This window comes from Aquila chrysaetos, chromosome 1 (genome assembly GCF_900496995.4).
Source record: "Aquila chrysaetos chrysaetos chromosome 1, bAquChr1.4, whole genome shotgun sequence".
In the NCBI taxonomy this organism is placed as follows: Eukaryota; Metazoa; Chordata; class Aves; order Accipitriformes; family Accipitridae; genus Aquila; species Aquila chrysaetos.
This window is the reverse complement of record NC_044004.1, coordinates 53,636,537-53,652,320: the sequence shown is the minus strand read 5'-3', so window position 1 is coordinate 53,652,320 and position 15,784 is coordinate 53,636,537. Positions and strand designations below refer to the sequence as shown.

The 15,784-nt window shown below is 39.7% G+C and overlaps 1 protein-coding gene across 21 annotated transcripts in view; it reads right to left on the bottom strand.

Annotated features, from left to right (window-relative positions):
* PDLIM5 (PDZ and LIM domain 5) overlaps window positions 1-15,784 on the bottom strand; it is a 133,739-nt gene that overhangs the window by 58,929 nt on the left and 59,026 nt on the right. For 18 of the 21 annotated variants that reach the window (XM_041124259.1, XM_030010341.2, XM_041122194.1 and 15 more), the window contains exon 4: window positions 460-502. In XM_041124259.1, coding sequence (XP_040980193.1) covers window positions 460-502 — 43 coding nt within the window. Of the gene's footprint in view, window positions 1-459; window positions 503-11,151; window positions 11,184-15,784 lie in introns of those variants that run through there. The other 3 variants (XM_041122427.1, XM_041122927.1, XM_041123063.1) reach the window with 1 other exon arrangement.

Sequence of the window (15,784 nt, the reverse complement as noted above, 5' to 3'; positions counted from 1 at the left end):
AAATACAAAGGGAGATTTCAGTGCCCATTAAAAAAAGACAAAACAAGTAAAAAACAAACAAACAAAAAAACAAAATAAAAAAAAGGAAAAAAAAAACCACCACCAAAAAGCCCTACTAGTGTTTCTCTCTTAGGGATAGAGGAAAAACTTCAGCAATATCTTTCTAAAAAAAATGTTCTGAGAGTTGGCAGATAACATTTATTCACTTTTTTTTTTTTTTTTTTTTTTTTGGATAATAAATTGCCAGGTCTCTCAGTTCTTTTGGCTGGGGGGGGGGCAGGGAGAGTAAAGTTACTCAAAGATACAAACGCTGCAATGTTCTTAATGTAACACATGGAAATCAAGCATGTTATATTGAAAGGAAAGTTTGAATGACAGTGCTTATCCACAACAGGGTTTGACAGATGGGTAACAGTTAGTGTCACATGCTACATTTCTTGGTTGCGATGATGAACATACCTTTGGTACATTAATAAGATCAGGTTTTTGTACAGAAGCCACTCTGGAAGAAGAAAAACATACACATAATCATAAATAACAACATAAATAACAAGTTCTTCAATGTTTAAGCATTTCCCTCTTCCAACTCACCACATCCACCCACAGATATAAAGTATTTCATTTTGTTTCCTCTAAAGGAAACAAGAAGTATTCAAGTTAAACCTACAACATTGTTGTTAATACAACGAAAAGGCAAAACCAAACCAGATTAATTTCTCTGGATACAATGTCAGGAACTCTAGCATCTATCATCAAGTACTATTTGATTTATAAATTCATAATACCATATCACCAGGTAGGAAACTTCAGCTCCAATTTGCTTATTGTTTTCCATCGTTTCATAAGAAACTGTCATGTAACTGAAAAGCTCTGATCAGATGAATTGCATTTTAAATAGCACATAACCTTTATTCAGGCTTAAAACAGAAAGATTCCTTTTAGAACAACAACAAGAAGAATCCTTCTGAAGGACTTAGCAAGATAAATTATACAGAAACTTTTTGAACAGTCTTTGGTCTTCAAAGATAACGTTAACGTCACTTGAACTCCACAGTAGATGGCAAAAAAAATTCTTCCAAACAATGGCTGCATTGAAAGTACTATGGGGTAGTGGGAAGGAAAGGAAGTACCGCAATGGAAAGGATTAAGAAGATGAAGAATTGACAGATTTTGTTATACCTAATGTGAACTGGCAACATGTTACAGGTAAAGGCATCTCACTTGACTGGTTTTTTTTTTTCAGATTTGCATATAGTTATATGCAAAAATACACACACACAAAATTTAAAAAAAAAAAAAAACAGCAAAAAAATCTGGCACACTAACATTTTGTCTGCAAATATTGCTGCTGATATACTTGACTCTTTTCATGCTGTTTCGGTAGAAAAGTGGCTCCTTGCCACATTTCAAAACACTTCTGGCCATATTTGGTAGCTGCTCAGAAAAGCTGACACCCTTAATGATCCAAGAACCAGCAATCATATCCTGCCTGAAATCACACAACCCCGATTTCCGATGAATCTTCTAAATAGGGTTTTGAAGAACTGAAGCTGGATTCTCATTTCCAAAGATAATTTGCCAGGGAGGCAAAAAGGTTCGTTTAAACTGGAGATCAGCTAACAGAGGCTACAATTTAAAACACTTCTATTGTATAAACCAGCTTTTCTATTTCTACCAGGAAAATGTGGAGAACTAGATTTGAATTAGGCACACATGGTCCATTTAACAACTCCTTTTATATTCTCCTTTTTATCCTCCTTTTTTTTCTTTTTACTAATTATGTTCAAAATGTTTCTCCTACCCTCAAAGCCATTTGGCCCTCAGGGCTCATCAGGTTCAAGCAACAGCAATCCTGCTGCAGGTTCAGTAGCTAACTTACAAAAAGGAAGATACATACAATCCACACGCTATGTTGGCAGGAAAAAAAAAAAAAGGAAAAAAAAAACCACGACAAAAAACCCCAAACAAAAAACCCAAACACCATCACATGAGAAGATCATCTTCTGCACTTCCCCTTCACCATTTGTGCATCACTGCTGACACACATTATGTCCACATCAACAGTAATTCTCAACAGAGAGAGGGTTTTGTACGCTCTGAGGAACAGGTTCGTTCTCCCCTTTCCCACAGAGCGTGCAGCCTATGAGAAGACTGACCTCCGGCCCTCCAAAGCACTGGGGTGCATCATTAATCACTCCTAATTGCAGAGTTGTCAATTTGCAGCAACAAAAGCAACAAGAAGGGGGAAAAAAAAATGCCAATACATATAGAAACTCTTCTTTCTTTTTTAAGACTGGAGTTAGAAGGAAACATGCATCTCACTCCATATCCTAGGTATACATTTTTTAATAAAGTAGCTTGGAATGTTTTGTGTATTTATTAAGCTGACCTAACAGTAAGAAGTAGAAAGACATTCATTATTCAAGTCAACTACCATATTTCATGCTTGAGAAAAAAACCCTTCTCTTTGCTAATGCTGGACCTTGACGTTTCAGTCTCATAAAAGGCACATACTTAATTTTTTTTGGTTTTAGAATATAATCAAATTTGAGTTTGCAATGGATGAGATTGCTCTACGTTCATCAACACAGCACTGAGCAAAAGTTATTTCAAACCACTATTTCCAGATGATCTGAAGACATACTCTTCAAAATTCATCTTCAAAAATATCATACAAAAAGAAGAAAAAGAAAAAGAGGGTGAAAAAAGGCTTGATAACTGAAATGTTCGCAATGTTCTTTTAACATTGGAGTCAGACAGCATAGCATTACTTTATTTTCCCCAAACACACTTGAAACAAGGACATAAATTTGCATGTCCCAGACATACTTCAAACAGTTTAACTTGGCCTTGTTGACTTCAGACCATAATCAGACTAGAATCTGTGATTTACCCCATATTGTATAAAGAAAATGGTCACCCAGCAAATTGAGCCACCAGGATCTGAATGTGAAAAATGCACAGTGGTTAGACAAGACAGTACAAAAGGAAATGCCCACTTTAAGTTGAAAAGCGAAACGTGTCCAACGTACATTTAAGAAAATATTTCCTGCAGGGCTATTTCCCTTAAGATTTTGCTAGATACTACCAAACTGCATAGCAAAAAAAAAATAATTAAACTGCAGAATCTTGTACATTTTCTTAGCTGTTAGCACTTTGCTTCCCACCTAGCAATTAAACACATTAGGATTTCATGCTGGTTTTATCATGTTGAATGTATGAATAACTGATGATAAAGGCTTTCAAAATGAGATGACACACTTGCCGTGTTACTACTTATTAGAAAAGCAGGATGGCTTGAAGCAGGTTATTTTCTGAATTATTTAGAACTAGCAGTTCAGTATATTAGTTTATGCAATATTTTCAATAACGTACAAACAAAGCAAAGACATAAAAGCTCGGTATAAATGCTTATTATAAACAACTCACACAAAAGACCTTGGCAAACAGCTACAGTTTTCAGCTTCATACAAATTATTATAAACAACAAAAATAGAAGCAGCAGCCATCACTTACTGAGAGCCTAATACTGAAAATGAAAGTGCACAAAGTTTTTGCACAGGCTTCTACATCTAAGTCGTTTATTCTTTCAGGAAAAAAAAGCTATATTTAGCCTGTGTAAACAGTTCATTTTGACCAAACATGATCAAATTTGCTCTCTAAACATACCACAAGCCGTTCCTCTCTGATGAATACTTTCATGACATTTAATGCAATTCAAAACATTCCAACTTCCAGCGCAGCCTTATTAGGAAAATGAATTAGTCTGCTCTTCGCTGCAAGCAATATGCCCAGCAAAAACTATTCATTCTTTAAATTCTCCTTTTATTCATTCCCTTTCCAAGTATTTCACCCATTAAAAAAAAAAAAAAAAAAAAAAAAGACACAAGCAATTCAACAATCCCCTCAATAACTGGAAAAACCCATTATTAAAGCTAAAGCTACAGTATTTCATGCTTCTGCAATGAGTACAATTTGATACATCACCTCCAAAGACCGATCATCAACGAAAACGCTGTAACCTCAATAACTAGCACTATGGAAGTAAATTCAATGCAAAGCAGGATTTTTTTGGACAAGTCTCAGCTGTCCTGTGTGCATAACCACACCACAGAGGCCCAAACCCTCAGCCAATAAATCCCTAAAGCTTCATTGAACCTAAAATCCAAATGACACTTCAGAGTCACATCTCCTCTGAACTCCATTTAAGTCCCACCATTCCCAGTCCTTCTGCCCCTTAGTAAAGGGACTATATTATATTCATAACTTAAAAAGCAGATGCCAAACTCAATGGAAAATTCACAAGAAGGTAACGGTCCTTATGAACCCCTGTATAAACAAGGGGAGCACACAATACCAGTATTAACATAGGTACTGCATTTGGGTTTTTCATATCTCCGTAACTTACAGGATTGTTCATAAACTCTGGTGTGAGATACAACAACAAGAAGCTGCAAGACCTTCATAGAATCATAGAATCATTTAGGTTGGAGCAGATCATTAAGACCATCGAGTCCAACTGTAAACCTAGGACTGCCAAGTCCACCAAACAAAGTCAAGGCTGGAAGATTTTCCACAAAATTGTATTTGTTGTTCTGAACTGAAGCTTTCTAATAGGAGAAAGGAAGAAAGGAAGGATTTTTTTCACCCCCTCTCATTTTCAAAACTACCTCCTTTTTCCTAGCTGATCAACCAGGATACAGGTTTTGGCAGCAGATACTACATCCCTGAAAAGCCACTGGTCAGATCTTCCTTCCGAAAACCTGATCTTTCAGCAGTTTTGCCATTGTAGTCTGTAGTTCTGTTGGTTTGCTTCATTTTATTTCTAGACAGCAGTCAGCTGACAGGGCAGGAAGCTAAATGCATTTGCTTTTTGTAAATTAGCCAACTCGTGAAAAAAGATGACAAGCAGAAAACGTTTAACATATATAATAAGCCATGACTTTCACTAGGGGTTATCTGAACAAAAACAAATGCAGATGTAATTTAAAACACAGAAAAAAGAACAATCCAAATATATTTCTTTTTGCCTTAGACCCAAGCCCCTTCTCTATTACAGACATAATTCATTTCTTACCAACCTTGCTCTGGCTCACAACAGAAAAAGCAAAAACATTCATAAGCTTGCTTCTTGTCGCAACTTACACACCATCAGAAATGGTTGCCTTACATACACTAATATAATATATGACTACGTTTCCCACAGTTTTGCAGAAACACACACACTGGCCCAGGCAACACCAGCGGGTAAATCAGTGCTTCAGCAATCTTGCCAGGACAAGCACCTGTGGCCTTGAGACTGCAAACCTCTGCATATCCCAATGCATGGCAAAGCACAGGTAGCAAAATTATCACTAAGTACTGCTCAATAAGAACTGGAATCTGTTGCAGTCATTGCAAAAAGGAGATGACTTTTTCCACCTTAAGAAACACGGTAATGTTTTCAAATCTATACTCTGGTCATCATGCTTGCTAACATACCAACAGATGGCTGTCAACAACATTTTATTTCTTAAGTCATTCTCTTCATTCTAGTTTATTATGTCAGTTTCCATTTAGTTGAACATACCAAATTATGACAAATATGGATGTTAATTACAATCAAACAATGCAGACTTCAGCACTGACTGCCTGCTTAAGGGAGCAAATGGCAACTTCAAAGCAGTGACATAGCAGAGAGAAGAGGGGATGCATAATGGCATTGCAGATACCATACATCTCCAGGAGCCTTGGTACGAACACCTCATTCTGACAACTAATTCTTACAATAAAAATGCATTCTTTCTCTTCTTGCCCTTCAAAATACAGGCTGTAAATGCATGATAATTCAAACATTAAAATGCAAACAGTGTGAGACACAGTTGTTTCAGCATTAAGAAAATATTGAAAAAAGCTCCTGTGGATGCTCCCTTTATATGTGAAATCTCACAAAACGATCTCTTCAGTCAGATGAACCACTTTAAACAGCTTATAACTTTTGGGCTTCCTGCCCTTTGATGAGGTATATTTAATGGAGTATGCTGAGAATATCAGTATTCATTTCTTGACAGAACAGTACCTCAAGATAATACTTAACACCTTACTTCATTATATTTAGCCTAGGAATATTAGCTAGTGAGTCACTCTCAACCGATTCTACATTTTCAGTAAGTTTAAAGGGGGAGAATTAATATAATGTGCATGTCAGCATTTTACATTTGGTACACACTATGTAATACCTTTACATCCTCACACCATGCACTCTACCAGCACACCAGATTACGATGAAGCACTAAGACAGGTAAAAGCAAGAAAAATTATGTTCTTGCTTTACTGGCTATTTGATAGTTGGCCAAATCAAACGCAGGTCCCCCCTCTTAAATTTAAATAAGGTTTGGGATTTCATCATTATGTGTTAAAATAAACAGTACTGACATTCTAGGAGAGAAACAAGCTGCCCTCTGCTTTGGTATTCCTACCCACAAAGGATTAGTTGTTTTCAAGACCTCCCAAAGGCAACCACTGCTCATAGTCTCATTCCTGTGGTCTGTGGCAACCCTACCGAATGCATTTGTAAAGAGAGTTTAAGTGCAGGCAGATAATATTTTATTCTATTAAAGCAAAACCAAAACCCAAACAAAAAGCTAAGGAAAAAATACCGTTGAATTTATCTCACTTACCTTCTAACTGCCAGAGACTTTTAAAAACATGCTTCTCACTCCCAGGAAGGCAGAAGGTTTAGAAACCTTGAGAGCCCATGCATATGGCCAGCACTGGAATAGGGGGGCACATCTGTCCGTACCTGCCCATGACTTCCCTCATCAAAGCCCAAACAGGTAAAGCATCCCCAGTCCCAAGTATGGCCAGTGCCTTACAATTCTGTACGGCAGATCACTGCCATTTGTCCTGGAAAAGTTATAAAGCAGCCTATAAACAAGTGGTAGCTCAGCATGTCTAAATGAGTTTGGTAGGCAGGAATCCCATCTTGCTGCTGCTGCTTTGCTACTCACAAGCTATAGGAAAACTAACGGCTTGTATATAAGACCTTATATACATTACCTTCAGTGATGGTGGTAATTTCTATCAGTTATGCCTTGTTATAAACTGATTTTTTTCTTTAAGCATTCCTAAAGCTGTCTTGCCAAGTAACAGCATCCCCATAACAGTTCAGTGCAAATAAGACAAAACAACTATACCCAGGCTTTTAATAAAGCGGAATTTATACATTTGATTTTCTTTAGAAGTGCTTATTAGATACTAATTCTAACACAGCAAGCTACCTTTTAAAAACAGCCAGCTTAATGAAAAGCATAGGTCTAAATGACTTGCAGACCTAGGCAGTCTTCCAAAGTCCTCAAAAAAAAAAAAAAAAAAAGCTCAACTTCATGTTGACTTCAGTCTGTCATCAAATCTAGGTTGTAATTTAGGAGATTCAAACCTAAACACTAAATTATTTTTTCCAGTGCTTTCCACAATATAGTGACTAATGTTTAAATTACCTCTTTTGTCTGAAACACACTCCAAATAAGCTTGAAAGTGCAGTCGTATCTATTTTAACTGGAAATTCGTGACAAACAGCTCCACAATCGCCAACATATCCTTATTTGGGATTTTGATTTTTTTTCCTCTTAAGGGCATGCTTGGGAATGAGCATTTATATCAATATTTTTTCTCTCAAATGAAGAATCCGGCAATTTAGAAAGCCATTAGATTATTATATTTTACTTCTTACGGGAGCTAAGTACATCTCTCCTCTATAAAGCAGCTCACCCATCCATGGCTTCAAGAAAACCTGAGAGATGTAGCGGAAGCATAGTTAACCAAATGAGACGAAAACTGTTTCCGAGGTGTCGGGCAGCAATAACAAAGAAGAGACGAGTCCTTCTCTAGGTCACCAGCATGGGAAACAGTGTCACCCACCCAGACCCCAGAAGCACTGCCCAGGCGTCTTTGGCCAAATCCCAGCTGCTTCCTTACACCTCCTGCTTCTTAACGACTTGCGATGATACAGGAACAATGTGAGCAACCTAATACTACAACTTCTGAATTTCCATCTGCGGTGTTTGGAGCCGTACATCATCTCAACTGCGTGGACGTGCAGAGAGCCTGCCGCAACTGCATGGCTGTCAGGAAAATTGCTGGGCCTGGGCCTGGTCCAGAAAAGCCAGGGACGCGGCAGAAGTCACCGATAAAGAAACATAATGCTAAAGATATTAAAAAGGATGAACTCTGTTGGTTTTAATAGGATATGCTATGGTTTTAATTCTTTCCATTTAAGGTCAGGACTACCATTAAGCATTTGTCTGACTCCTGAGCGTGACCCACCACCAAACGAGCACGTTTTCTTTCCCATCCAGCCCCTCGGACACCTCTTTCCTCCCTCCTATGCCACCCGAGCAGCGAGGGATGACCATCTACCCTCGAGGTGCACGAGCCCAGGGCCTGGCTGACAAACTGCCATGAGGATGACCACGGGCCCTTCCACCGCGGGGACGACGCAGCCTTCCTTGCAGCAGGTGTGTTTTGAGGGACTCCCCCAGGCTGTCCCCAAAGGGGACACCACCACAGGTGGTGGTGGCTGTGGACAGCAGAGCTGAAGCACTATAAACCACCTTACACAATTATTACAGGATCAATTTAATGAACACACGCTTGCCAGAAGTTAACTTTTCCACTACAGGTCCTGTCTTTAGTTGCCCTTTATCGTTTCTATGTATTGTTTACATGTTTATGTATTTAAGGTCACTGGCTTAGCGGCATGCATTGCAGGTCTAACATTCTCGGAAAAGCCATTTATGTCTCGACGTGGCTGTCTACTATAGTTTTAGGTATCTAACAACTTCAATTTGAAAGAAGCCTTATAAGGAAACCTCCAACTATTACACCTAGAAGACCTTAAGTTAGCCTGGCCAACAGGTCTCACCACACCTTTAAGGGAAAGGGAAGTCAAAGAGCAACTGTCAGAGTACAAGCTGTAGGTGGAAATTATTTTGTTTACTGCAAAAGCTAAGCAAGGAAGAACAAAAAAGCAGCAGTGATCTCAAATAGTTAATTCCTGTAGTCAATAAACTGGCCAAGGAACCAATTATACCAGAAACTCTAACACTGATTAAAGGTGCAGAAAGAGGGCTGGAATTCTTCTGTTGTTCGCAACAACCGTGAAAGAGGAGAAAAATTAATAATCCCATCTGACTCCGACTGATCCAGCTAACTGGATCATTCTAGCTTTAGAAAAAGTAGCTTTTATCCTTCACAGCTCAAAATATTTAGGGGATAACATTCACAGCACGCTCACAGCATATGAAGCAATTAACTGCTTTTGTGGGCAACTAATCACTGATGCAAAACAGATGTAAAACATCTGATGGTCACAAAACCTGTTGAGATTTTTCACAATGCTGCAAACATTACTTTGCTATAAGGCAAGACGAAAGGAAGTGAGCAATGTTTGACAGGCAAAATATGTGTTTTTATTACCTCATGGGGTTTTGTGGTTCTGTGCCACAGACATGACTTTCTGCTGACAATACCCTAGAATTTTTCAAAGGCAGTAATTTTTCAAAAACTGGGCAAAAAGAAAAAGCCCCCAAAACTATGCAGCTGTGCAATTCAGTTATTAATAGATGTTCGACTTTGCAGCTACCACTAACCTTTCTATTAGGTGGTGTAACACACACATATCTAGTTAAACTTGCAGTGGCGGCTCTCAACTTGTATTTAGCTTTGTTTCAGACCTCTAGAAAAATGCTGTGTACCAGAAAACCTGCCTGCTTTTCCCAGCCTGCTTTTCCCTGCATTACCAAAAATCCCATCTTTCTTATACTGTTACATTTTCATGATACTACCACTATCTTTCAGGAAGACATTTATTTTCCAAACAGCCAATCATTAATTTAGTCTCATTCCATTCTTTACTAGAGGAAGGTAGCAAGAGCCCTATTGATGAGTCAGGACACTACAATTTTGATTCTCAACAGCTGAGAGATGATCTTGCATGGCAGAGGACAGGTTTTATTTAAACAGTGTCTCATTTTCTCCTGTGGGCTGATGCTTAGGAACAGTTTATCTAACAACACTGGTCAGTTCAATATGTGAACACATATTTACCTTAGGTTTTTTTCTGTTCTTTACATCCCACATTCACAGAGATGCAAAATTAACTGCCTGAAATCCAGAAAATAAACAGTTACCTGCATAGGTACTAAATACACTATTTAGCCAGTTCAAGCTAACGAACTATTTTCAGCATATGAAGGGCACAGCCCATATTTAAACTGTGTAAGCTTCTTTTAATCCATTTAGAGACAACTGTCCCTTGACAGATCATCACATATCCTTTTATAATTAAAGAATGCCTGCAAGTTAGCATCATAAACCCTGCATGTCAGAGAAATGTGTTTTCCAAAGGAAAGCAACAGGTGTGGGGCATATTCTGTATTTGAAAAACAAAAGTGTAAATAGAGACAAGTAACATCACTTGTGGCACCCAAACAATGAGATGAGTGTTTATGAAGGAAAAAATGACACCGATTACACAGTGGACTGATGTAGGATGGACTTGGGCATCATTAGGTCAGGTAAGCTGCCTGTATATTACCAGATTTTGAGCTACAGGGAACCCATAGTAGAGAGAACAGTGAAAATTACCCATTTTTCCCATTCTTAACATTGGAATAACAGGAGCAAGATTAAGTCAATTTTCAAAAGAAGACTTTAAATAAATGCCATTAAGCATGTCACACAATCCAGATAATATATCAAATACAAAGCCCCACATTTTCTGAAAAAGGGGACAAAAGTTTCACTCTCAAATATATACACACACTATTCAAATCCACAGGTAAGAAGAGTCATATTCTAAGAAATGTTTCAACTTTCCAAAATGCAAGCTTTTCTACTTATCTAGACTTGGCCAGGAGCGCAGGAAGCACCACTGCTCACGCATGACTGCTGAGCGACTGCCAAATCCCAAGGCTACTTCAGATTCTGGGAAGTAAACCAACAGGGCTTTAGAAACTTTTTGATCAGAAAACTTTTGGACCTGGGACAGACGGCTATTCTTCAAGCTCGCTGTCTTCCTGGCAGTCTCATTAAACTATTGAATTCAGTGGACATTTGACTTAACACTAGCATTGGAGACTCAACAGCAGCAGCAAGAAAGTTTTGCCTAACATTTGCAGAGTCATCATTTTCTTGACTTTCTGATATCTTTCTACTAACACTTTTCTTTACATAACTAGTACAGGGAAGGAAAAACAAAAACAAAATCAAAAAAACAACAAAACATTGATCAGTGTCCCAAAGCACTACAAACACGGTCATAACAGCCTCAAGAAGTTTTTAATCAGGCTGTTTGTAAATTGGTGACGCAGTCAAAATCAGGTCTGTGCAGCTGTATTCCTTAGGAAATTACAGTGGACACGACACACATCAGACTTCCAAAGTGAAACTCCTCACGCAGAAGCGCAGGATTCCCCTGCATTTCCTAGTTTGAGACCTTGACAGCTTTGCTCTTGGTGTCCTTTACATGACAACTTTCTGCAGTTGAATTGGAGGCTGCTGAAGGCTTCCTCTAATAAAAACCCGGAGGGGAAAGCAAGACACAGACAGCATGATGACAACCGTGATGACAAGACTGGTTTCCATCACAGTGAAATAATTTCTTCAACTTTATGTTCCAGTCCTCAAACACTCACTGGCATGAAACACGTCTCAGCAACAGGCACAGAATAACATCAGCTGTTACTACCAATAATTTTAGTAGCTACACACTGGCATGCTAGAAGAGGCTAAAGCACCCCCAAGATTCTTGTCTCCATTTTGCTACTGGTTTGTTATGGCATAATGATTAAGTCACCTTTGATTTTCTCATATTTATCTTTAATTAATCATCCTACTTTTAATGCTTTTAAATTAAAGTAACAAGTACAAAACAAATACCTCTGGCTATACAAAGAAATGTGAAATGAAGCAATTTGTAGGAAAACAAACACACTAAGAAAGTGATTAATTAATCCACCTCCGTTGTCTCAGTCATATGACAAATTTGGTGTCCTTTACACATCCAATAACATTATGTATTTCTTAACAAAAACATACCATCCCAAGACACTAAAAAGATTTTGTTAATTCAAAGCTGACGCCTCTCAACCTTGGGTTCAATCACTTGGGGAGGAGATCTTTGAGTATTTCATACCCTCATACCACATAAAATCCTGTCCAGTTGCTGGATTAAGTTGCTGGTACATACAATTTAAACAGTCTCATTTTTTCAGTCAATCAAATCTGACAACTCTTTCAGACTGCCCATACAGGCTAGGCTTGCTCTAACTCAATGACTGTAGCTGGCATAGAAACAGAGTGAGCAAAATTTGAGACATAATTTATTACCTGCCAAGACAGGAGCAATTCTTCTAAGAAAAAAATAATAATTCTTCCATATCTAAACTTATTACCTCTTTTAACAAATGCCTTGCAGAGCCTAGATTACTGACTCCATGGAAATGGCCAGAGAGTTGTCCTAAGATATGGAGACAGACAGCTTATGTTGACACATCCAAGTGTCCTGCCCTTTAATACTCTCACCTACTCCCTTGTAAACTGGCTCAATATTTGGCCAGGCATTTTTTCCCCTTTGGAGTAATGAGCAGCCAAACACAGTATACAAAGAACAGTAATCAAGCTGAAATAGAGCATTAGGTATTTCTATAGCATCACTGTGTTTTTCGCAGATACAGCTAAAGCTTGCGAGGAGGTAGCACTGCAACACATTAGGCACCATACACACAAACACTACACAACTTTGTTACAGCGATGTTTGTTTTCAGACACCAAAGCAAAGATCCTCAGGGCAAGATACATGTCTATGAGTCTGCTTATACCTTCCACTCCCTTGACAGAATATAATCAAGGACTGATTTCCTCAGATTAATGCATCCCAAATAATTCTCTGTATCCTCAAAAAAAGTATACAGATATACCCATGAGTAATATTTGGACCAGATGAATACATGTATTCTGGGGCATGGAGGAGTTTTAACAGCTGCATTGTTCTAATGCAGCTGTTCAGTTACTGGCATGCATTGTGAGGCACTTTTGATTACTGCATGTTTAATCTATATATAAATGCATTATTTTGCCACTCAAAAGTTTGGCATTTAGATGGTATCTGCAAGGCTTCAAAACTGAAGTCTGCCTGTGATGCCCCAGCTGGCTATTTCAAAGTGTGCCAACAGAATTAAAATGTCACTAAAGATCATGCCACTCTCTGAGGTATCTGTGTTATTTTAAGAAGTGAAGATAAACTGTGGCCAACTTCACATTGTTTCCTTAAATCTTTCACTTAATAACTACAGACAGAGCTTAAAATAAAAGTGCAAGGTCAACGGCACCACAATTTACATACTAGCTAACGAGCCCCTGAACTTTCAAAAAGGTATTGGATAGGTGGCACAGGTCAAACCAGAAACGGGTAGAAAAGTTTTACCTGAGATTGTGAATGGCAAATCACCACCAGCCATACAGGAGAACCTACACACTCTTTCAAAGGAATCAGCAAGAAAATCTGTTATTATGGAGCAGAGTTGGGGGGAACATTTAAATTATTTACCTGAAATACAAGAACTCTAAAAGCATTGGCTCACTGACTGCAGAAAATATTCATTATGAACAGTTGTACACTAATTCAATCTGGCAAATTATTGTTATATGGATGCTGTTTTACTAAAAGATGCTGTCCTGTTAAGCCATGGCGAGGAGTGCAACTCCACAGTCTACTACTTGAAGGCATTTTTTCAGCGGAAAAGAAGTCATGGGTCTCAGCTGCTTCCTACAACAGTTTTTAGGCATGCATTTGACTTGGAGGTAGGAAATACATGATGTGAAACACCGGTCTCCACACTGTAAATTGCACTTCTTGGGTGATCTCTTTGGACAAAGATGAAAAACTCAACTGTCCAGACATCTTTTCTTAGTAACGCATTTATGTTAAGTGGACTGGGGACCAGTATTATTTTTCTTGGGGCAACTGCTATCTCCAAGAAGAAACATCCACAAACAAGGAGAAAAATACGTCACTGACCTCAAGACCACCTAAGGAACCTGAAGGTGCACAAGTCCATGGGACCTGATGAGATGCATCCGTGGGTCTTGAGGCAAATGGCAGACGAAGTGACTAAGCCACTACCCATCATATTTGAGAAGCTGTGGCAGTCCAGGGAAGTTCCTGCTGACTGGAAAAGGGGAAATGTAACCCCCATTTTTAAAATGGGAAAAAAAGACCAGGGGAACTACAGGCCAGTCTCACCTGTGCCTGGCAAGATCATGGAGCCGATCCTCCTGGGAACTGTGCTAAGGCACGTGGAAAATAAGGAGGTGATTGGTGACAGCCAACATGCCCTTGACTAAGGGCAAACTGCACCTGACAAATTTGGTGGCCTTCTACGACAGGGTTACAGCTTTGGTGGATAAGGGAAGAGCAACTCATGTCATCTACCTGGACTTGTGCAAAGCATTTGACGCCATCACGTGTTACGTCCTTGTCTCTAAATTGGAGAGACATGGATTTGACGGATGGACCACTCGGTGGTTAAGGAATTGGCTGGATGGTCGCACTCAAAGAGTTGCTGTCAACGGCTCGATGTCCGAGTGCAGAGCAGTGATGAGTGGCATTCCTCAGGGGTTGGTATTGGGACCGGCGCTGTTTAACGTCTTTGTCGATGACATGGACAGTGGGATCGAGTGCACCCTCAGCAAGTTTGCTGACGACACCAAACTGTGTGGTGCGGTCGACACACTGGAGGGAAGGGATGCCATCCAGAGGGATCTTGACAGGCTTGAGAGGTGGGCCTGTGGGAACCTCATGAAGTTCAACAAGGCCAAGTGCAAGGTCCTGCAGATGGGTCGGGGCAATCCCAAGCACAAATACAGGATGAACCATGAGTGGATTGGGAGCAGCCCTGCGGAGAAGGACTTGGGGGTACCAGTGGACGAAAAACTGAATATGACCCAGCAATATGCGCTTGCAGCCGAGAAAGCCAATCGCATTCTGGGCTGCATCAAAAGAAGTGTGGCTAGCAGGTCAAGGGAGGTGATTCTCCCCCTCTACTCTGCTCTGGTGAGACCCCACCTGAAGTACTGCATTCAGCTCTGGGGCCCCCAACATAAGAAGGACATGGACCTGTTGGAGTGAGTCCAGAGAAGGGCCACAAAGATGACCGGGGCGGGGGCTCGAGCACCTCTCCTATGAGGACAGGCTGAGAGAATTGGGGTTGTTCAGCCTAGAGAAGAGAAGCCTCTGGGGAGACCTTATAGGGGCCTTCTAGTTCTTAAAGGGGGCCTACAGGAAAGCTGGGGAGGGACTCTTTTACAGGGAGTGTAGTGATATAGTGATAGGCTGACAGGTAACAGTTTTAAACTGAAAGAGGGTAGATTTAGATTAGATATTAGGAAAAAAATCTTTACGGTGAGGGTAGTGAGACACTGGAACAGGTTGCCCATAGAAGTTGTGGATGCCCCATCCCTGGAAGTGTTCCAGGCCAGGCTGGATGGGGCTTTGAGCAACCTGGCCTAGTGGAAGGGGGTTGGAACTAGATGATCGTTAAGGTCCCTTTCAACTCAAACCATTCTATGAGTCTATGACCTGTAGAAGGCTTAAGATTTCCGCAGTCTCATGCAAAAATGAGAAAGCATTTCTTCACAGTCTTGAAAAAATATTCTGTGTAGTTAAACAAAGCTTGGGTTGGGTACCATGGTTTGGAAACTAATAAAGTAGCGCTGGCCACCTTCTAGTCCCCATGCATGATAT